Here is a 24,567-nt window from a genome sequence, read left to right on the forward strand (position 1 = left end):
TTTATCCAAGTTCTATCACACACTCCCTGAAGAAAACTGAAAATGTTTGCAAAAACCCCGCCATTAGCACTTCTATCCTTTTTCCTTTGACTTGACTTTGACTTCTTTGTTTCCATATTGTCTCCTACATAATAATATCCAAGTACATTCACTAGATTATGTCTCTACACTCGAAGTATCCACTTTGGTCCAACGACACATTCACATACTTTCGACGCATTTTGATGTGTCATGCTCGGATTTTGACATATAGGTATTGGACACTATAAACATCTGTATTTACCCAGTATATAAAATAATGATAAGTAAGTTCAATTGAAAGAGGGTTTCTTGGAAAACAGAAAAAATAAAGAACAGGTAAGTTCCATTTCAAATTCTTAAATCTGTTAGGTAACATTAGCAGCCTCTTGGACCAGGTCCCAGTCGACAGTGATGGCACAGTTAAAATACGTATATTCTTTTGTAAACAGTTGTGGAGCTACTTACAAACGTTCGTAACAATGTCACTCACACACGCATGTGCTCGATGCACGACACTCAGTACTGACAGCACCGGTAGCGCCGGTAAAAGCTCGTCGATACACGTGCATGTGTGGGTGACATTTTCACGAACGTTGGTACGTAGCTTCACAACTGTAGTGATGGGGTGGAATTTTATTGACGCTTTTTAGCAATAAGGTCTTCAGCACCCTAAAAATCTGTAAGTAAATAGAGTTTGGAAATGTTCAGATATATAATTTGCTAAATACTCCTGAGCCAAAGAGTATCTAGTCACCAAGAGTAGACTAGAAAACTGGATTGCTTTATAGGGCCATACATTTACTTGAAGCCCCTTCATACACTAAGGTACGCAAACCTTCGAAACCGCATGTTTTTGCTCACTAACCGACTGATACACAAATCAAAAGTGTCGACGACACGTGCCTGTGTATGAAATATATTTTTTTATTTCGGTAGTCGCTAAGATCCAAAATCACCGGTTTTCGAAGCCTTGCGTAGCCCTGTGTACGAAAGGGCTTACATCAAAATATTTTCGAAATTTTAATTTTGGAGCACAAAAAATAGCCCAATATTGTTTCATAATTCATAAGGAAAGGCATAATTTTGTGCATTTTTTTCTATTTTATTTTATTTTTCCGAGCATGACCATCTTTTTAAATAGATTTTTTAATTACTTAAACAATACAGTCTTGAAAACACACAGTAAAATATCAGTGAATTGTTTAAAAAAGATTTTTAATTTTGAAAAATGTTACTGTGTGATCAATTGAGCTAATTAATAAGATTTTAATTGATTATTATCAGAATTCTGTTGATTACCGATTAAGGACGGTGTTTATATCATGTAGTTAAAAATCCAAAATTTTATCACCACAGCAACACTTCTCAAAATAATTTTATCTTAATTTTGAAAGCGACATAATATCATTGAAACTAAAAAAAATTAAATAACAAAACTAAAAAACAAGAAACATTTTTGATAGAATATTTTAAAAACATAACAGAAAATAAAATTTGAGAAACTGAAAGACGAAATATCTTTCAGATAAATACATTGTTGAAGTGTAATGATTTTTATGAAATATATTTTCAAAGAAAACTATCGTTAGGTACTGGAAGTTTCATTGTGAATAATAAAAACGACTCTAAAAATTCTGAAATTGTATAAACAAAATAAAATTAAAGCATTACATAATTTGGCTTAAGTATTTGACAGGCTAAAATTGCATAAGTCATGCTTGTATCCCTATATCCTGCAACCGGCATTTTTTTCAAATCTAAAAAATATATTTCATAAAAATTATCACTTCAACACAAAAATTAAGCTTGAAACCGAAACAGTAAATAATGGTAAAACAGCCATAGAATCACAGGGGTGTGGACCACATATAACAAATTATATTTAAACGAGTATTTTCTGTTTAAATTGCAAGTTATTTCTTGAATATCTACATTACTTTATACAATTTAGCATACCAATTTTTTATTTATACAGAAACCAGAAAATCAAGATACTCCAACCGGGTATTCCTCGAAGCGCCAAAGTTTTGAAGCGCCACAATTTTGAGGCGCACCTATATTGTTGTCATCATTATCGGGAGCACTACTAAAAAGTGCGTTCCGAGGAATAATACAGGTGCGCTTCAAAGCGATGGCGCCTCGAGGAATATCTCTATTAAGGACATTTGGTACAAAAGCAATTCAAGCTACTACAACCTGTTTTCCAGTCAACATTCAATCTTATGTGCAAAAGATAAAGTTGAAAATCTATTGAACTTATTTGACAGATTGAAGTAGCTTGAAGTACTGCTAGCCTGTATCAAAATTGAGACTTAATAGGATTTATTATAGTCCAATTCCTAAGTTTAAATTAATGCTAAATTGTAAAATGTAACAATTTAATATTAAGTTGTTTTTAGTCTTTTATATCGTAATGGCGTAGCACAAAGCAGCTGTTAATTTTTATAAGTCTTTCTTCGTTCGAATGGGAACCCTCTCGCTTTTAAAATTCAAGAAAACCTTGCAATTTAAACCTTTTTCCAATTTACCAAAAATGACTCAGCATTTCTTTCAAATTAAAAAGAAAATTTCTCGATTTATTTACTCGACTCCTAGACTTACAATATTACCAAATTATTTTATTGAGTACAACACATTTCTCATTATATTTAGTAGAAATTGTGGCAATACTTTGGAAGAAACATTTTATTAACATCGAATTCGGTTTCATAATGACTACGATAAATATTATGAACTAAAAACAAAAAGATTTTGTTTAAAACCATGCTTTCTTCACGAGCTGTCTAATCTTGGATTCAAATGGTCCGCTTTTGATTCGAGGCACCATTTTAGAACCCGCCGTTATTCAAGTATTACTTTAAATAACGCTTATGTCTACAAGTAAGTTTAAGTAGACTATATAGGAATTACTTCAAAGAAATTGGAAGTTATCTCCCTTAGTATTTAGACCATAAAATCTGGCAAGCGATTTTACACTTCAGTAAATCGAAGGTAGATTATTTTATTAAAAATTTAATTCCGTAAGAAACAATTTACATAGTATACTGATTAATAAATTTAAAATTTAAAAATTGAAGCGTTACCCAACGCGTAGTGACGTGAAACAACACGATTTACAATTTATATTTTTTATCGATAACTTTAAAAGACACATTTGGAGAGAAAGCATGGTGAAAAAAATACGTATGTATCTACAATTTTAAAATCATGCATTCAATGCAATAAATTTTTACTTAAACACTATTCGTCTTAACGCTAGTTTATTAACATATAATTAAATAAATCTCTAATGTAACCACATAAATTCTCTATCTATTATTATAACATTATTTCATACTAATGCAATCATAAGACTGGTCTATGATAGGGGGTCTCTACTAGTGACATCGGTAATGTCGTTATGTTTCTGATCATGCGCATGGCAAGTAGAACATACAGTTAAATGTACTTTTGTTCAAAAATCTTAAAAATATAAACATAACTTCATTTCCTCGCTCATCAGTACGTCATACTGCGTTCAATCTTAATTTAGGAGATTTATAACAATTGAATATTACTTTTAGAGATCAAAAATACATTCAACTGTCTGCCAAGATACTCTGTCACATTTCACATGTCATATTCCAGCACTACGGTCGGACGACGTAAATAATCCACCTCGAATACATTTATACACGGCTCAATACGTCACTTTGACGCAACAAGTCCTTTACAAATACACAGCGTTACGTCATATCGACGTATCGACTATCGATATCTGACGCATCGTTACAACACTAAAATTTACGCCTCACTAACACAGAGCAACGATTTTTTGGAAATAACAAATATTGAAGGCACTAGAGTTCTAGTGATATAAATTAAAATAAATAAAAAATAAGTAGTATTTCAAAAGTTGGGACCTTGAGTATGTCCACAATCAAAGTCATCGGAAGGTCCAGTTTTGAAAAATGTCGGGAAATTATTTAAACCTCTAAAAACTTTGACAAAATAATTATGTATGAATATCTCAAGATTTTAAACGTAGATATTACAAATAGACAGATTTTGAATTTTAGTTCAAAAAACCTAACACTAAAATTAAATTATAAAATCTAAAATAACATTCGATGTTTGACAACTTAAAATTAAAAATGCAAATAATTTATAATTTCAAAAATGTAATTCGATCACATTGACTTTTGACTAGAAATCGCATCTTTTGAAAATGCAATGTAAAAATAAATTATTAAAAATTCACGTTGCATTTGTGTTACTTTTTCATTCATGACTAGATTTTTTTCTATTTTATTTACTTATACATACTATTTATTAACTTAGGACCCCCAGAAATGACTTCAACTATGAACAGTTTAATTACAACATACCGGTACGTCTATATAACTGCCTAATGTTGATATGACTCGAATAACTATTGACTATACTGAAATTTGAATCTAGTTGTCTTTTCTAAAAACGCCTCTCACAAGAAAGTCTAAAGACAATACCATTTTCACATAATTTTATCTCGTTGTTACAAGAAGCAAGATTCTATCCGTTCACCATTAACATTTAAAATCTTAATTAATACTGTTTTATTACTAATACGGATAAAAGAAACTACACGGAGAGGACGCGAAAGAACATTACGTTCCAGAGATTAAGACCACAATCCCAAATATCTTCCATTTCTTTCATGTCACAATCCAGAAATGCATTCCATTTCCAGCCGTTTCTTCCATTCCAGAGCACATTCCGGTAATCGAAATGGAATGGCACTACAGAAGTCTTTTAAAAATGGAATGGAACAAGAAATGGACTATTCCATTTTAAAAATCACAGTGTAAAACTCTGTGTCCATAACTCACTCCGAAACTCGCAAAATACAAATCTGATATTTTTTTTTAATGTTAGGCAGTATCGTGTTAGACTTAGAACATGTTACACAGATTTATAATTCTAATAATTGTTGTTTTGGTACGACGTGTGTCGCGTGCTAGTGTGAACTAGGCTTTGATTCATGTCCGTGATAGGTTCACTTGCATGGGCTATACATATGTCTCCATGTGGCTGGTGGATGGACCCTAGAAGGATGCCTCCACTAGATAAGTCCCGTCCATGGCGACACCAGTCTGATTGCCCTGCACTGTGCTCCCGGCAGGAATGTATTTGCCACACGCTTGCTGTAATCAGAAGATTTCGTGTTTGAATTATGAATATTCCATAGTAAGACCACCTATCAGTGTTTTAAACATATATTTAGCAATCTCTATAATTTAAACATTTTAATAACTCAATTTGTTTTTCCACCTTCGGCAGTTAAAATAACATTTAATAGCGGAATTCTGCCATTTCAAATCTTACCATCTTCCCTGGACGAGCAAAACTAAACAATAACATACTATACACACATACTCATAAATAACAATACCTACATTCTTTTACAACATAAAATCAAAATACACGTATTTTATCTAAATAACTACTATATAAAACACACATTACTTTCAATATTTTTATAATTATAATTTATAATAAATACGCCTACCTAATCTATCTACGATCACATTGAAACAAGCTGTACAACGTATTTTTATAAAACACAGACACTTATAATAAAAAACATCGAGAAAACATACTGAAAATAAAACTAAAAATAGAAAAAATTGTGACAGTTTTGCTAGCATTTTGATGTAGTGTGAGTAAGTGTGCCATTCATGCCAATTCATAAATAAATAGATTTTATGTAGACCCAATGTGTAATGTAAAATGTATATGTCAAATGTTCATGTTTGAATGTAAATTTTCTGAGCTCGCTACGGGCAATTTTACACTACAGAAAGTTGTTTATGAAACTAAAAACTAAAATTAAAAATACGAATAAAACATCCACGTGAAAACTTTTAGTAAGCCTTCGTTTCCATATTTTTATTTTTTTAATGATTTTTTACCTCAGTAAACGTGAATGTGAATGATTATATTGTTTAATTATCTGTAACTACTACAATATTACTTTTACGAATTTTTGGTTTCATTGGATGTCGATTGATTGCTTTTGGTTCCTACAAACCTGAATTAATTTCAATATTACATTTTGAGTTGGTTAATGTAGATTATATGCAATTTTTGAACTCGGATGATTTTTAATTTTGACTAATATATTTGAAATATACTCAAAATTTTGTGAGGTCGAATCGAGGGCTGATTAGCAACAAAATTTCGGCTTCCAAAATACTCTTACTTGCCAATAAAACAAATATCCAATCAAAATGTGTGCAGTGTGTTGGCATTCGTCAAACCGTATATTATGTTCAACATACAGCATAAATAAAAAACGACGACATCCTTTCAAATATACATTTACAACACTTGGATCTACGATCGCCTCATCCTTAAAGAAAAAAGAATAAAGCGATTTTTCACAAAATACAGGGACAAAGAGATATCTTATACGTACATATATACTTTTATATAAAATAATTGACAACACGGCACCATAGCGCAAGCCCATAAACAATGATACAACATTTAACAAGATACAATAGGACGATATTTATAAAGCAACAGTATAAGGCAGCCAACACCCTGCAGACATTTAAAGCCTCGTAATTATTTATATTGTTTTCCTTTTTGCAGACGTTACCACACAGCGATTGTTTTTTGTATTTTTAGTTTCCAAAAAAATAATTATGTACTAACAAAAAACTTTAACTTGTATCTACTTTTTAGTTTTTAACACATTTCAAATTAACATGCAAAATAAATGTCAAATCTGTTTTACCTTTCCATTCGATTTGCGGAACAAACATTTACAAAATGCAGTCACATCAATTTGAATAAATAACTTCCTGATTAGTCAATGTTTTTTTCCAATTTTTTATTATAAATAGAAGGCGAGTTTTAAAGGATTTTAATGAGTTTATTGCCATCGCTGTGTGTTAACGCCGTTCTCACATACTGGTAATGGATCTTCGCTGGGCGCAGCGGACACTGACGTGTCGGAGGGTCGAGAGGTCGACGTGTACCGCCTCCCCCCCTTTCTTCCCTTCCTACTCGAGTCTAATAGCAGGACCTGTTAGAGCCAATTCGAAACTGAGCCTTCCATACAAAAACAAGAAAAATTTTGCGTTGAAAATTTCTGATATGTGTAATTAAAAATAGGAAAATAAAACTAAAAGTGTGAAAATAAGTAATAAAAATAAAAATTATTGCTTATTTGAAATTTTACTTCGGTATGAAATAAGAGTGTAAAGTTTGTGTCCTTTTAGTTATAAATAAAATTATGTGAGAGTGTATAGAACGAAAAATAAAAACTAAGATCATCGAGCAATATAAAATTTACTTATTAAATATATTTTAATACTAGATAAAAGAGATAGCTATAAGGATAGATATAGCTTAGTTTTAATATCGAGCGCTAAAAGAAAAAATATATCGAGCCATCGAAAATAAAGGTAAGTATATTATATTAATCTAATTATACCAACCTGTTCATTTTTAAATCCAGTTTTGTCATTAGACCCCACCACGTCAATTCAATATAAAAAGTAATTAACCTGATTTCCTAGCTATTTGGCTAGCTTATAATAAAAACATTGCTCATTATCTCATATTGTTTAGCAAAGCTATATAAATATATTTTATGTATAATTGTAGTCACAAGGAAGTATTTTGAGAAGCGCTGTTGGCGGACCACATCTAGACTTTATCACATAATTCTAGCCACATTTTGCGATGGAAGCCTTAGCACAATGATTTTAATTAATTTTATAGAAATCCACCAAGAATGACATGGAAAACTATAAAAATAAATTATTTTGTAACTCTCTTAAGTGGCATAATGCAGTCGTATATATTTTTAGTTTATTTTTCAGAATTTTAGTTTTGGAAAACTGCATTATTTCACTTGGGGAGCTGTGACAAACAGTGACGATATTGACATTGGGTAGACAAGTAGCCCAGTAGCACAATAAGTAGGTATATACCTCTCGTCTATTCGGTGCGAACTCTATAGGACTGATGCACCGCACTGAGCGATGTCGCTTCTGTTACCAACAATTATTATCATTCATAGAAAAATGACAAAATAATTATGACAAAACATTCTCAAAAATCCGTGATGAAAAACTAAAATATGAAAAATAAAACTAAAAAAAAATAAAAATAAAACACATGCTAGAAATATGCTAGGTAATGCACATTTTTAATAAATGTTCATGCTATTTTCATAAATTGATTATGAAATGTTGATCTTTTAAAATGACACAAAAGAAGAGTTTCTAAACTAGCATAGTTGGAAAAGTTAAATATTAACAAATTGTTTTTTTTTTTTTTTCAAAATAAAAAGTTCTGCATTTTGTAAAAGTATCCCCGAATATTTAAGAATCAGAAAAAAAATAACATCACCGTGCCACCTGGATGCTAAAGTGGCTAAAAACCTCAAGTAAGAAACATATAATATTACAAATTATATTCTTAGGCCATGCTTATAAAGACGTACAAAAATAAAAAGAACAGAAAAATATCATAAAATTAAAAGAGTAAATAAAGTATTTAGTTTTTTTTTGACATAAAATCTAAACACATACTCATGCTCTGTTTTCGTTAATCTTCCCTATTAACTTTGTGAAAAAAAACATTCATTATTTATAATTTTCGTTCATAACTCGAATGTTTACGAAATAAATTGTTCAAAAGGTCACTTATTTTCCCACCATGATAATTAAGTGCATAATAACTGTTTCTAAAACTACCCCTATGTTATAACATCATGCTAAAACCCTAGAAACTAACCATTCCCTAAACTAATCTAACGTTACTCCAAAAACCGTAAGTTGTTAAAAAATCATTACGCCTTTTTAAGATGCAACAAAAAAGGCGTAAAGGACTTAGAAATTACCTTACGCCTTTTTAAGTTCAAAATATTGAATAAAAATAGTAGCAACTGGATAAGGCCATCTTAAAATGAAATAAATTTTAAAATGGCCGTGCAAATAAGATCAGTCTTGACCAGAGATCTAAAATAGTAGATAGATCAACAATTTAAATATGTGCAGTTTTCTTTTACCGTAAAATTGATATTTACAGTATTTTTGTTTGAGCATAGAACATTAAACACATTTCAAAATGTCTGTTAGGATAGTTGATAAAATTTTGCCTTTAACACACTGTAACAGGCCTCTTGACTCTTCGGTTTTTGGACTCATACCACATATATAAGTTTATCTATATCTATAAATCATTACCGATCTATCAAACGATCCTCACCCTAAATCCACATCCAGTTGCCACCACCAACACAAACACAAAACAAACTACACAGGTACCTGATACTTCTGTGGGCAGCAGCCACATCTTGCGCAACACGCCAACAGCGCAGGCGCGCGACCAGAGTGCGCGGGCGACGCTAGCGGAGACGGGGACCCAGCCCGTTTGGCTGCTCCATTGAAGGGGTTCTCCATTTCCACGAATTCACGGTCCTGTGGGTAGGGTTATGTGTTAGGGCCCTATTTTGGGGAGAAGTTTTAAATAAGTTTAATCAGTTTATTGAAGTTTTTGGGTGAAGTCTGGCTTTGTGGCAATTTTTGGAAGATATAGGTATACATATTTTTAGATTAGGTAATTATTTCTATATATTTTTTGGGCTCATATTCCTCAGCTTGTCTAATTACTGTAAATATTGGGACCTGTCTCTTTATCTATGCGATGATTAGACCTTTTGTTGTTACCAGGCACCTAGAGATGGATATTTTCTTCTTAAAAGACGTCTACTCTTGCTTCCTGAAGGTGAAATCATGGGAGGGTTTTTAACTCATGATGCATTGTCGCTTTATCCTTATTCTGATGCTCATCAGTTTAACTACTATTGGATCATAAGCCTCTCCATATTATAGAATAATCTAGAACCAAATCAAAGCCCGGCTTCTCCAAAAAGCACCCTAAAATAATAATAACAAATCGGAAGGTCATCGTATTATACATAGCGAAATTAAGGGGCTTAAACCTTCTGCGTGAGAAATCCACATTAAAGTTTTTAGTTCACAGAAAACGCCGTCTTAACAAATAAAAACTAAAAAATACACACGGCACACCAAAAAACGTTCAACTCTCAAAAAGAATTACCCACAAAAATATCCATTTACCATCACGCTTGCTAACAAAGACTAGAAAGAAATCTATGCTACACACCACAACACCACATTGACATGACCTTAAAGTCACAAAACATGCCACGAGACCGAAGCGTAGTTATGTAAGGAAAGGGCCTAACTTCACCCACCGTGGTGCGCTCGAGGCATCGCAGTAAGTGGTGGTGCTGCAACTCGAAGATGTCCTCGTCTCTTCCAGCATCATCTAGTTCTACGCCCGACTCCTGGGCAGCCAGGCGGGCTTCAGCTGCCTTCTTCTTTGACACGAAGGCAGCTCCGGAGGAGGCTTTGGCGATGCGGATTCGGGCGAGGCGGGCTTTCTGGAATTTTGTGAATAGAAGTGTTAAAACCTGGGGTTTCCATTTATAGTTTTACGGCTTTAATGAGGGTGTTTAGACCATCTAATTGGGGCATTTTAAAGTTTTGGAATCAAAAGGAGGCTTATATGTTATATCTATTAATGAACTTTTTATTTAAGATTTTGGAATAGACAATGATTTCGGAAATGAACAGTTACGTCACAAAACACCACGGATTGGGTAGCCTCAACAAATTAATTTAAACACAAGACATTTCACATTTTAGCGATCTACATTAAAACACGGTATGCTAAACAACACATTTTTTAGGAAACCTAATGTAAATGGACAAGAACCTGTTACAGGGACTACCTCTCTCTTTTTCTATAAAAGTATCTCGATAATGTAGATGGTGTTTCGGTATCTAGCCATATCTTTTCCAGTCTAGCCTACTGAGAGTCTAATTCCCGGTTCATAGCAAGAAACTATTCGTTTTTCCTACCAACGGTAACTTTGAACGACTTTGACGTTTATTTTAAAAGGTATAAAACGAATAGTTTCTTGAGTACAGGAACCAGGCAAGAATCCTAGCCTATAAATTGACCTCGAGATAGTTCTGAAGACTGGATTCGAATATAAGGGCATCTGCTGTTGGTCCGTTTGACTGTGGCAAAAGATAATATCAAATAAAAGCTTTATAAATTGTCAACATCTACCTAGAAGACGATAAAAAGCGACCATGAGCTTGTTTAAGTAATTGTGATTATGTAGAGGCTATGTAGGTTGTAAATAGCGTAGCGAAACGCTTCGAGAAAAGATGGTGCGGCCGTGCCCGCTTTGCTCGAGTCTTGGCTGGGGCACTGCCGTGCCCCCAGATATAAGCTGTGAGAAGATTTTTTTTAAATAGGACCAGTAATTCCTGTGCTTTCAAACTTACAAACAAACTCTTCATCTTTAAAATATTGATACAGAAAAGTCAGTATTGTTTACGGAATTACTTCTATGATCACCAGGATTGATTATAGCCATAAATTAGAGTTTAAAATATAAAGCCTATCAACTTTGGAACTATCTATAATTGAACCCGTTACACGTGTCAGAAATATCGATAGCATTATCACACCACCAAAACATCAAAGTCGATTTGAAGTTTTGTGTGAATTAAAATCACCATTATCTCCAAGCAACAAAGCTCAAAATCGACCGTCAATAATCCTATTATATGATAGAACTAAAAATAAATAAATCCTTTGTAATCATAGTTTTATTATAACCAATTAGCTGCCGCCGTTTACTTAAACGTCTAGGCTATTTGAATTACGCGAGCGTTACATCGCGTGAGCTTCATATGGTCAGCAAAAACGGTTAATAAGTGAGGGTAGTTTTTTTTTGTTTGAGCAATCAGTGTTGCTATTTATGTTGTGTTAGCTTCAAAGCAGCTTTCCTGATAAAAATATGTATAAAGTAAATTTTAAAAAAATACAGTTAATGCGGTTGGTTCTTTGCTTTTAGGTTCTGTCTATCTGTGTTAGGTATAGGTCCTAAAATACAGTTTATCAGATTATGTTCAACCTTACAGAAAAACTCTTCTGAGTTTACCTTCCAGTCTTAAGACATGCGCAAGAAATTAGGAAGGTTAATAATTAATTTCTTAAAAACTGTATCAACTTGAAAAGATAAATTGATCCAAATCTTAGACATAAATCAATTTTGGAATCGAAATTTTCGAGTGATTTTCTCCCTTATTTATAACACCATAAATAAAAAGACGTTTGTTCCCCTCTTTACAAGGCAGGAAGTATATATTTCTATCAAGTCACCGTGCCATATAATCTTACTATAAAACCTTATTGACAGTCACGCCACTGCACCGTGGACAATCTTGTCACGCTAGTAAGTAAACACGCTTCTAGTAAGGAAATAAATAGTATGGGCTTTTTATGGGTTTTCTATGTCACGGTTATTATATCCATACTCTGAATAGGTAGGTAAGTTCCTGCCTGTGACAAATGGCTAACTTCAAATTGCAAAGTTATTTATTTCGAACTGTATCTAACGTATGTATTATTTTTTTAACTTTCAACACATTGATGCCCAAAATGTTTTAAATATTAGGTACAATATTTTATTTTTTAAACAGTCCTATTTCTATCAGAACAGTTTTGACAGTCATGGTCTGCAGATGTATTTATATACTGCACAGTGATACCACTCGTAATGTGTGCTTCAAAGAAAGTTATGATTTCAGTGATCATTGTTTGCGAAACTTCAATCTCACCCATCTCGAGAGGAAATTACCTTTTCCACCACGAGCACATACGACAAAATTATAAACATTATATATTATGTCCCATTATATTCTCCAAAACATTGTACTGCCGTTTTCAGCTAAGATTTTATCGAATGTCACGCTCTTCAAACACGGCGGAATCATAACACGCTTGCTTCGAGTATAAACTTTAGAGAATTCAACCAACTGGAGACGATATTGGCGTACCTTGAATACAAGTGCTTCACGTCTTGTGTTGTTTAATTTTTGTCGTGTGCCTGTGAAATTCATGAGTGAGCTATCGCTTCATTTTGCATAACGTGTATTCACGCTTTCAACCGCTTTCTGAGTAATTTTTTTCTCACACGCGGGTAAAAAGAAGCTTTTAATGTGTTATGTGATATAAGCTATATAACTGCCAAGTGTCATCAAAATCGATGCAGTAGTTTTTGCGTGAAAGAGGAACAAACATTTGCAAATACAAACTGTCGCGTTTATAGTTTACAATATGATTTATATCGTTTGTATGAATGGACGGACTTTTTCAATAAGTTCTCATGGCAGTTCCAGCTAGTTGTATGTTCTAAGCTATAAACACTGTGAGGGTCGTAAAATTACAACACTATAGAAGGGGCTGTGTTATACCACTTCAAGTTATCTGTGAGACATGCAATGTTCTGTGTTTATCCTCAGAGAGGTATTTTGTTTAAGTTTTAGTAGACCTTTGACAGTAATATTGAGGCTAGCTTGTACCAGTGGTTTCACCCGCGTCTCTTGGGAACAACTTAGTTAGTGCAGCGAGATAAAAAGTAACTTACTTACAACCTACTTCAATACACGGGCTATAGAAGTCGAACTATCAGATCCTTAAACAAAGTAAACTTCAACTTTATAATACTAGTTAGATTATTAAATGGGAAGAGTTAAATAGAACCCTGTTATATAAAACAGTATTTATATCTTACTCTTGGTCTCAAGTCTTTTGTTTGTGATAACAGTAGACAAGATAATAGAATTGTTTTATCTATAAAACGTAACAGGTTGTTATATTTCAAACTTATAATTAGGTAACAATACGTAGTATAAAAATGAATAGTTTAAATACGTATTATCAAATAAAACAATGTAGACAAAAACAGTGACAAAAAAAAAAACGCCTTTGATGCCGCATTGAGCACCTCCTGTTTGGGAAGTCGGTTAAAACTGAACGAAAATAAATCATAATAAAAGTTTTAATTTGTCTACCTCTTTTTTGACGTAGAAATTTCATAAAAATCCTAAGCATATAAGAATAACACAAAGGCCTAGTTTTATGGATACATGTACGAGAATTAGTTCAGTTGTTTTACTCCTATGCATAATTTGCCCTTGGCCTAAAACGAAATAGATATAAGAACTCATACAAATATTAATCATCATCATCATCATCTCAGCCATAGGACGACCACTGCTGAACATAGGCCTCCCGCTTAGATCTCCACAGATACCTGTTGGAGGCGACCTGCATCATTCATCTTCCGGCGACCTTTATAAGATCGTCTGTCCACCTTGTTGTTGGACGTCCTATGCTGCGCTTGTTAGTCCGTGGTCCCCACTCCATGTATCTAAATATTAATTACTAGCTTCTGTCAGCGGTTTCACCCGCATTCCGTAGGAACCACGTCACAAACCCGGATAAAAAGTAGCCTATAACCTTCCTCGATAAATGGGCTATCTAACACTGAAAGAATTTTTCAAATCGGTCCAGTAGTTCTTGAGATTAGCGCGTTCAAACAAACAAAAACTCTTCAGCTTTATAATATTAGTTGAGATATCAACAGAAAATACTATTCTAAAACCACATACCCTCTGAGCCTTCCTCTTATCAGCCCTCTGGTTCTGATGGTAGATCCTGGAGAAGTTGGACACGATGACGGGCACCGGCAGCGCTATGACCAGCACTCCGGACAGGGAGCAGACTCCTCCTACGATCTTGCCTGCTATGGTACCTGGTACCATGTCGCCGTATCTGTGGGTAGAAGAGAGGGGATCGTTAATATTTGTTTTAATTGTTAACTTATTTTTTAAATAATTAAAGTAGTTGAGGAACAATATCTGTTAGTCACCTATGTACTTAAGAACTTTATTTTCATAATTATTATAAAAACTTACAAAATAATTGTTATAACTTAATTTTCTACGTATCTGTTACCTGTCTTAAAACTAATCTAAGACATAAAAGATAGGATAATGGCACAGGTTTTTTTTTAAATTATTAGTGGTTAACAATAATTTTGAATTCGTGAAAGTCGTGGTGGCCTAGTGGGCAAAGAACCAACCTCTCGAGTATGAGGGCGCGGGTTCGATTCCAGGTCAGGCAAGTACCAATGCAACTTTTCTAAGTTTGTATGTACTTTCTAAGTATATCTTAGACACCAATGACTGTGTTTCGGATGGCACGTTAAACTGTAGGTCCCGGCTGTCATTGAACATCCTTGGCAGTCGTTACGGGTAGTCAGAAGCCAGTAAGTCTGACACCAGTCTAACCAAGGGGTATTGGGTTGCCCGGGTAACTGGGTTGAGGGGGTCAGATAGGGCAGTCGCTCCTTGTAAAGCACTGGTACTCAGCTACATCCGGTTAGACTGGAAGCCGACCCCAACGGAGTTTGGGAAAAAGGCTCGGAGGAGGATGATGAACAATAATTTTGAATTTAAGTGCTTGCTTGTCCAAAAACAAATATAAATCAATTGAAATTAGAAACGAATTTGCGTGCGCTGAACACGCAAATTCATCAGTAGCGTAGTTTTACTTTGAAAAATATTAAAAAAATATATAGATTTATTCCTTCAGTTTCCAATAATTATTAAACCTACTTTAAAGTATGTAATAAGTTGAACGGATAGTCTTTTTCTTCTATACCTGGGACTTATCTAAAAATGTCTTGATTTTGCGTGAAAAAATAATTGCAACTTTTATATTCATCCGACTTCCTTACACCATAAAACTTCCATTTGACCAAATTTCCACCGCAAAACTTAGTCAAACATGATAAATGGACCGCGGCCATACACGATCATGTCAATGGCCAAATATCTAAGAGGCTCTTAGAGGCCGAAAGGGCCTCAAGCACCTCTTACTGGTCACTTCGAGGGCTTGATGTGGAAAGCACCCCTTGACATATTGCGGGCCCTATGAAGCTATTAGTAGCGGGTTTTTTGGAAAATGTGTCATGGGTGGTTTATTTATGGGGTTTTTGGGGCGATATAGATTAAGTTAAAATATAGAAAACAGTAAGATTATTAATAGCTAAAAGTTAAAAACATACTTCAGAATCGATTGAAAATTGTTTTCACTGTTGGAAAGCTACATCATTTCGGATCAACGTAGGCTATATTTTATCCTGGTAGTTAATAAAATGAGTTAGAATCAAAAAAATATTCAAGAGTATTTTGTATATTTTTTATTTATTTATTAAGCCTTATTTCCGAAAAAAAGCTACGAGTATGAAAAACCTATGAGTATGTGAGTACATAAAGTCAACATAGTTGGTTAGACAGATGACAAGACAGCCGCTAATTCACAAAGTTACAACTGCAGCATTTTATCGCCGTTCAAACGCTGAACTAAAAACAGAAATTCAATATTACAAGAAAGGAAACAGTAGAAAGTCAAGCGAAACCTAATAAAGGAAAGAAAGTCGCTGCGGTGGCGCTTTCTTTCTTTCTTTCTTTATTTCTATCCGTCTCTGCTTTGTGTTTGAGAGTTGTATTAATAGTGGAACGTTCTGGAAATTGTCACTTCCATTGTAAAGTTCTTGAAAGGCCGCTAAAATGCTGTCGGGGTTTTAAAAATATCGGTCTTATAAATTTTTTCTGAGGTTAAAGAGTAAGTTAGAGACGATTTGTTAAAAAATCTCAATGAAAACTTTAACACAACTTAAAGAGTACCTAACTAGTTTATGTATTAACAAGAAAAAAGTTACATATTTTAAATAACCCCGTCGCAAAAAACTGTCATTTTAGCAAGTTAATAAGAACCACAGCTGAAACACCAGCTATCGTTTCAGAAAACCGCATCTAAATCGGCTTATCCATTAAGAACTACAAACTTATAACACAACTCGTTTTTCATCAGATGTCAGTTTTCTATTTATAGATATCATAACTAATAGTAGGTATATAGGTAATCTCATATAATCAAATCTAATATCAGTTTAATAATAATTTATGTTAACTATCTCAAAATTAATTACACTAAGCATCTCATTAGATATGTACCGTATCAATTAATGTTGGCTTACTGTTGTTAATTATTTCATGTTTATAGTTTACTAGCTTCCTAACTCGGTTTCACCCGTGTACCGTAGGAACTACTCCTGGCATCTGGATAAGAGGTCTATAGCTTTCTAAAAAATGGCCTATCACACTGAAATAATTTAAAATCGGTCCTGTTATTTCTGAAATTAGCAAGTTCAATCAAACGATTTTTTAACTTTACAATATAAGTTTAGATAGGTATACGTATACTGACCACTAATGTCAATAAAATTGAGGCAATATTAAAAAAAATATACGACACCCACTTTTAACATAAAAATAACCTACTAGCTTTTCCCTCGGTTTCACCCGAGCCCTGAGGGAACCTTCTTCCTATACCCGGATAATATAGCCTATGTTACTCGGGCATAATGTAGCTTTCTAACAATAAAAGAATTGTTCAAATCGCTTCAATTGTTATGGAGCCTTTACGCAAACAAATGTTTCCTTTTGATTATATTAGTATAGATATAAGTAGACATATGTAGACCCATATCTCAACGAACTTACAAAGATTGCTATTGCTATTCTAGAACACCAGACAAACTACACATAACACTAAAATACCAGACAGGTTGACAGCTACCCAGTCCAGAATTAACACTGCCCAAAGCCACACCCCCTGTTGGCCTATAAACACTAATTTTGCTACCTAGACGGTGAATAACCTAGGGATTTCACGACGGAAATAGGCCGGGTTATGCTTTAAGATGTCAAATTAGGTTCCGTTTTGAAGTTGTGTTGTTTTGTTGTTTATTTCTTGGAGAGCTTTTATTATAGGCTAGTGGATTTTTTGCTCGGCAAATAATAATTTGAGAACTACTTATCGGTCATAAGGTTAAGCAACGGTTGCCTCTATCCGTATGAATGATGAATGGTATATATAAAAATTAGTAAAAAATAATGGTTTGGCAAAATAATTTTCCTTTAAGTCATGGTGGGCTGATGGGTAAAAACCAACCTCTTGTATACAAGTGTGGGTCCGATTTCAGGTAAGGAAAGCAGTCTTTCCAAGGATATCGTGTGCCCCGAGGAACTAGATTGAGAAGGTCAGATCTGATAGGCAATCGCTCTAGTAAAGCACCATTACTGAGCTGCACTCGATTACACTGAGAGCCGACCCCAACATAGATTTATACGAAAAGGAGCCAGCTATTCTAAAGGTTTAGTGTTGCCCTGGTAACTGGGTTGAAGACGTCAGAAAGGTAGTCACTCCTTGTAAGACACTGGTACTCAGCTGCATACGACTACTGAGAGCCAACCCCAGCATAGATAGGTCAGAAATTGGTGACTTGACGAAACTCAAGATTTATAAATAAATTACTGTAGAAACCGCAGGAAATACTTGTCAACTCATCCTCCGAGCCTTTTTCCCAAGTATGTTGGGGTCGGCATCCAGTCTAACCGGATTCAGCTGAGTATCAGAGCTTTACAAGAAGCGACTGCCTATCTGACCTCCTCAACCCAGTGACCCGGGCAACCCAATACCCCTTGGTTAGACTGGTGTCAGACTTACTGGCTTCTGACTACCCGTAAAGACAGCCAAGGATGTTCAATGACAGCCGGGACCTACAGTTTAACGTGCCATCCGAAACACAGTCATTGGTGTCTAAGATATACTTGTCAACATGTAATAGTTTTATGAAGCACGTAATTATAGTGTTAACGACTTTAGCACTGGAGCCTAAAATGCTTTGAAAACTAACTAAAACACATGGAATCTGAATTTAATTTCAGTCGCAAACGCATAAACGCGTTAATGGCATAATCAACTGAGAATTGTTCCTGAAACTCGTTAGACGACAATTATGTGTTGAAATCAGAATTTGGGTGCGATTTTAGACTATGTCGCTAATACGGGTATGACTTGGAAATTCTGGTATTCTTGGGAATCAAAAGCCTAGAGAACATAGTTGCTGTAAGTATTTAATTTTGATCCTCATCTCCAAGCTAACTTTAGTATTTCCCAAATAACTTTGCCCCTACGCTGTTAGTGAAAATCAAAAAGAGCTCTTGTCTATTGACCATGCCGCTCTGAAGTACGCTATTTATCGCTTAAGTCATCATCATCTAGCCTTTCGCCAACAATGTTGCGGTCACCTTACAGGTTAACCGGATGCAGTTGAGTACCAGTGATTTACAAGGAGCGACTGCCTATCTGGCCTCCTCAACCCAGTTACCCTTTCAACCCAATACCCCTTAGTAAGAATACACCAAACCATTGAAATCAAACCTATATATACCTAATTGTTAGTAAAAAAATAGTAGTCCTATAAAGATAGTCACAAATACAAAAAAAAATACGATTTGTCTGTCTGCGCACCTTTAAAATTCTATAGGTACACAGGATGTGCACCAATCATGAACAGCTCAAATTATTTGACGCAAGCAATAACCTGGTCTAATATTATCCCGATACTATTTACACAATAACTAATATTTTCCATTCTTTATTACAATCATAAAACACAGATTTTTCAAAACTGACACCTACGTGGGCTTGCATGCAATAATTTTCGCACCCATAAATTTATGGCCCAAAAACTGATTTTTCAATGTTATTTTGTTTTCGTTTTATTATAATAGATGGGAAATAGAGTATCGTGCGTGATTGATAAATTGGGTGCTAATTCTTTCATTTTGGTGCTCTTTTGTGTAAACAATTGATATTTCAGTGTTACCTTGATTATTGTTGGAATGAAAATAGAACGGTTTATGCGTTTTTTGTTTTTAGTAAATGGGTCATAGCTTCATATTTCATAGGTAATTTGTTCGTGAATTGTTTGTGGGAGGTGATTTGAAAATGATGAAAACTATCCTTCATAATGTAAAGAAAAAGTTTTTCCTATGTATTATATTGCTAACGTAACTTAGGTAAGAAAATACTATCTACTATCTTATAATTGGACCACATAACTTTACAGTTCTGAATTTAGCCATTTAATGCCATTCAATTGTCATAATTTTTTGATTATTCTGATGTCAATAATAGCCACCTTCGGACAAACAGAGCTTTTCGACAATATTTGTATGAAGAAATGCGCAAGGAGTCAATAGCTAACTTCAGAATTGCATAGTTAACTGGCGGTAACTATACATGGTATAATACATATTATAAGAAGCTTTTTCATAAAAAAATATCTTCCGTAGTCGTGTTTATAATAAAATCTTTCTACACTCACAAACCGAAATATATAGGCCATTTGCTCAAAATGTATTACAAATAATTTGTCCAATTACAAGCAATATACATTTGTTAATAGTTGTTAAACTTACAAATAAAATGCGTGTGTGTGAGTTTTGTATAAACTGTATATCCGATGCCGCTAAACTGTTTATACTTTATCTTATATAAAAGCAAATGATCTTAATTAAACAACTATTTTGGTAGGTGTGGGTTTTTTCTTTTAATTTTGTGGGAAAGTCTGAGTTTGCAAAAAAATTGTCAATTTTGCGAGTCCATCTTTACTTTTGCTATGGTTTGCTCATGGCAAAAGTAAAGTTAGGCTTAGGCTAAGGCGGTAGGTTCGTCGATGACCATTCTTTATACAATTTTATCATAAAAAATCTTGTATTTTTTTAACTATAAGACATTTACAAAGCAAAAAAAAAATTTAGCACACTTATCTCAAAAACTACCTACTGGTCTTTTAGAAAATCTTTCACTGTTAGATAGCCCATTTATCGACAAAGGCATTTCAGTTATCTACATATAAAAAAAAATTGTAGGTATATATGTTTTATGCAAAAATATGTAATTCAGCTTTTGCCCGCTACCGTCTGGTATAAATCATTCATAAGATATTGGTAGCAGCTGTCATTGATAGATCTTTAATACGTAGGCAATCGTTAAGGAAAGAGAAGTTTTAAATTTGATTTCTGAGAAAAGCAAAATCAGAAAGATTTTGAAAATATATGGCTCTATTATCATAGGTATTGTGACAAAATACCTACCGAAATGCCATGCATTTTTTTCAAATAATTTGATGGTAAATTAATTTTGTATACAAAATAAAGTAACATTTAAAATGGCGTATTTACCGACACTGATAATCCTTTCTGAAGGATTATACAACAATACCAAACAAGGGTTGCTATTGCTGTTGATATTGTTCCTTATAATAATATCACAAAGATTTTTTACCAACTTTAAACAAGGGTTACTTGTTGAGATTATTATTTGTAATAATAAGACAAGATTTGTAAGTTTCTTCATGGTGAGAAGTATAAAAAGAATTTTCTATCTTTGTTTGTCAGGAGAGCACCTTCCAGCTTCTTTCTTTCACATCCAGACAGGAAAATGATATCAAGACATTAGAAAAACATCTACTTCTTCGAAAAACACTAAAAAAAATCTGCTACCTATTCCAAGATGGCGGCGAAGACAGATCCACCACAGACGTGCATAGCCGTTGATGTTTTGATAGTGTTTCGTCTTCACGCCTCTTAGACGCATATTTCCGCTAATGCGCTTTTACTACTGGCGTGGGATCGTCTGTAAATACCTTTGTAAATAGAATGGAATTAAGAAAATTTTGGCTTAGGAGTTCCGTGATAAATAATAGTGAAATGCATTATTTTGTATTATTGTTTGTATTTACCCGAAGCAGATGGGGCAGTATTAATAAATGATTTTTTCTATACTAATATAATAAAGAGGAAAAATTGTTTTGTTTGTTTGCACCCTAAAAGCTCTTAAACTAGTGAACAGATTTGGAAAATGCTTTCACTGTTGGAAAGCTACACTCTTCTTGATTAACAAAGGTTATATTTTATCCCGGTACCGCAGGTGAAATCGCGAAAATTCAGTGTATAATAAAATATAGCAATATTTTACATATTATTGTATTGTAACATTGTATATTGATTGATGACAAAAACTTATACCTAATAGGTACCTACGTCATCTTATCATCAGGCGTCATCTGTGGGAATTAAACTTTCATCTAACTACGCAGTCTCCGTTTTATCTAAATAAAGACATCTTTCAATATTAACATCTAAACCCAAAAAACCAATTACACAAAACAGGCATATAAAGTAATTAATAATCCCAACGAAATTCCCGAAGTATTGCAATTAGGCGGGAAACTCTATGGTCGGCGGCCATCTTGTGCGAATCTGGCGCCAATTGTGCAACTTCGATCATTTGTCTTTATGGTATTGATATCGTTAAATTGAATGGATAAAGGCTGGGATTGACAATTAGTTTATTTTGTTATTTTTTTCTTGGACAATATAAGAATAGGTAGGTGGTCAGATAGGTAAGGTCTGACTATATTCTGGTGCATTTGAGTATAGCTATCAATCAGTCCACAAAATGCTATCATGCCTTGAAACTGTAAGTTGTCAATTGCACAAAACATTCGATACCCCATAAAATAGCAATATTTGAATACCATCGCCCTCCGAGCCTTTTTCCCAACCATGTTGGGGTCGGCTTCCATTCTAACCGAATTCAGCTGAGTATCAATATTTGAATACCAATCTCGGAAAATATATTGAAATACTTCAATCAAATAACAATTATGCTTTTCTTTGTATAACTTAGTTGAAATTAAAATTCCACATGAAAGTTCATATTTATTCTGCAGTTCACACTCATTCTATAGTCAGTTAAATTATTGTAATAAAAAAATCATATGACACAACATTACACAAGAATAAAATCCAACGCGGTGAAAGGCGCAAGCCCTTTCATAATCCCAACTTTGTACCAATCAAATAATTATTCCAATCAATACCAAAACAGCAGTCACAACTCGGAACACATGTAAAACAATTTCACTATAAAACAATAATACAAGCAGAAACGCGCAAAATACAGGACCATATGTTTTCATTACACACACGATTCCACAAGGTCTTAAACACCCTATGAAGTCCTAGCAAAACTCAACTCTATTGCTTAGGACATAGAGTTGAAAATTACGTGTACAAAATTCAATTTACGTCATTACGGAATAATGCTTTTCTTAGTTTATTTATCAGGGGAAGTATTTCGTCGTATGAAGAATTTTAATTACTTGCTAGAGTAATCGTTACGGGTTTATGTTTATACAGGGCGCTGAAAAGTGAAGATAACTGTCGTGTTTCAGTGCCAACGTTTGACACGGTCGGTGTTGAGGAAACGGAAATAGGAATTAGTTTTGGAGGCCTACGGATATAAAACGACTTGTTCTTAGAGATATTACTAGCACGATGATAGTTTTATGGAACTGGTTTGAGAAGAAAGTCTAAAGCAAATAATAATGAGTAATAATGGCGTCTAGGCCGACTTTTAGACACAGCGGCTGTTCTTAAAGAAGTCAGCTAGCTGCATTAGACATTACAGTGCACAAGCATTTGTGCAGACACAGGTGCACTCGCTATTCCTTCACTCTCTGCGTGCGATGGGACGGCAATCCAACACCATCGGAGAGAGATCACAAGCAGGACCAATAGCTTTCCTAGCCACGGCAGTGACGTGGTAGGCGTAGAAAGGATATTATTATTACTATGACATGAATCAATGGACATGAAATATCAGAGAATATAAAAGAGAAAGTTTGAAACTCGGAAGAAAAGTTATAACCTACACGTTGTGTTACTGCACTGAGTGAGACATACTTAGACAGACTCGTATATACCTACCTACAGGTAGATTTGGATGAAAAACGTTTGTTTATCAAGTCTTAGTCTTGTTTTAGAATAATGTCTGCATCATAAACGTTAAAAATATCTCCCACAGCAAAACAACTGTAGCTTATATATTCTTTTGATCTCCATATAAGTATAGGAATTAACAACGCCATACCTCCTACGCTATGTCGGTAAAGATAGATCTGAGAAGTATATGAATAACTTCAAAGGTGAAGTAGATAGTAGGTAAGTATAATGGTTTCCAGTTAAATATCTTAAAAATTCGCAGAACAGGAAGATGCCATGTTTAGTGTTTACGATATTTAGAGTTCTGTAGTGAAATAATTTAAATTGTGGTTTAAGGTCTTTGTCAATTGTGGAAGGAGCTGCACCGACAAGAGCTGGGCTCTTAAAATGATGATGATGATGATAAGGTCTTTATAAAGATGTTATTTATTAGTGCCTACATAATAAACCGTGTGACGAAATTTTACTTACTACCAGGATTTAAAGAAAATATGAGAAAGGTTCCGGATATTACTTCTTTATATGTAGGTACCGATGTCCACAATACAGGCAGAATTTTGTCAATACGTCAAGTAGGTAACTAAAACTAATAAATAGGTATACATACCTAATCATTAATCATCGATACGTAATTGTTGTTATAAGTCTGAACAGATCCTTTCCAAAAGATGTAAAGATAAAACTTTGACATCATACACGAAACAATCACTAACCTTACTTATCAGATTAACCTAGCATAAACTGCCAAAAAAGTGGGCGTACACTTGCTGACGTTTTAAAACAACTTTTCAAAGTCTGACGCAAACCTTAATTATCAAAACACCTACGGAACCTTTTGACGCAATACATTTCTCACCCGGTATAATTTTTTCAATTGTAAACAAAAGCATATTGTTCTAAGAGAATT

General features: G+C 34.0%; 1 protein-coding gene across 6 annotated transcripts in view; it reads right to left on the minus strand.

Moving 5' to 3' along the window:
- Positions 1-1,121: 1,121 nt before the first annotated feature.
- LOC110372654 (potassium voltage-gated channel protein Shal) overlaps positions 1,122-24,567 on the minus strand; it is a 91,476-nt gene continuing 68,030 nt past the window's right edge. Inside the window, exons 2-6 of one of the 6 annotated variants that reach the window (XM_049849769.2) lie at positions 14,562-14,724; positions 10,271-10,468; positions 9,327-9,479; positions 6,959-7,072; positions 1,122-5,183 (exon numbers count right to left, since the gene is read on the minus strand). In XM_049849769.2, the coding sequence (XP_049705726.1) occupies positions 5,085-5,183; positions 6,959-7,072; positions 9,327-9,479; positions 10,271-10,468; positions 14,562-14,724 (727 nt within the window). In that variant the 3' untranslated portion in view covers positions 1,122-5,084. Of the gene's footprint in view, positions 5,184-6,958; positions 7,073-7,985; positions 8,046-9,326; positions 9,480-10,270; positions 10,469-14,561; positions 14,725-24,567 lie in introns of all 6 variants that reach the window. The other 5 variants (XM_064041799.1, XM_021329539.3, XM_049849770.2 and 2 more) reach the window with 5 other exon arrangements.

Source organism: Helicoverpa armigera, chromosome 26 (assembly GCF_030705265.1).
Source record: "Helicoverpa armigera isolate CAAS_96S chromosome 26, ASM3070526v1, whole genome shotgun sequence".
NCBI classification, from domain to species: Eukaryota; Metazoa; Arthropoda; class Insecta; order Lepidoptera; family Noctuidae; genus Helicoverpa; species Helicoverpa armigera.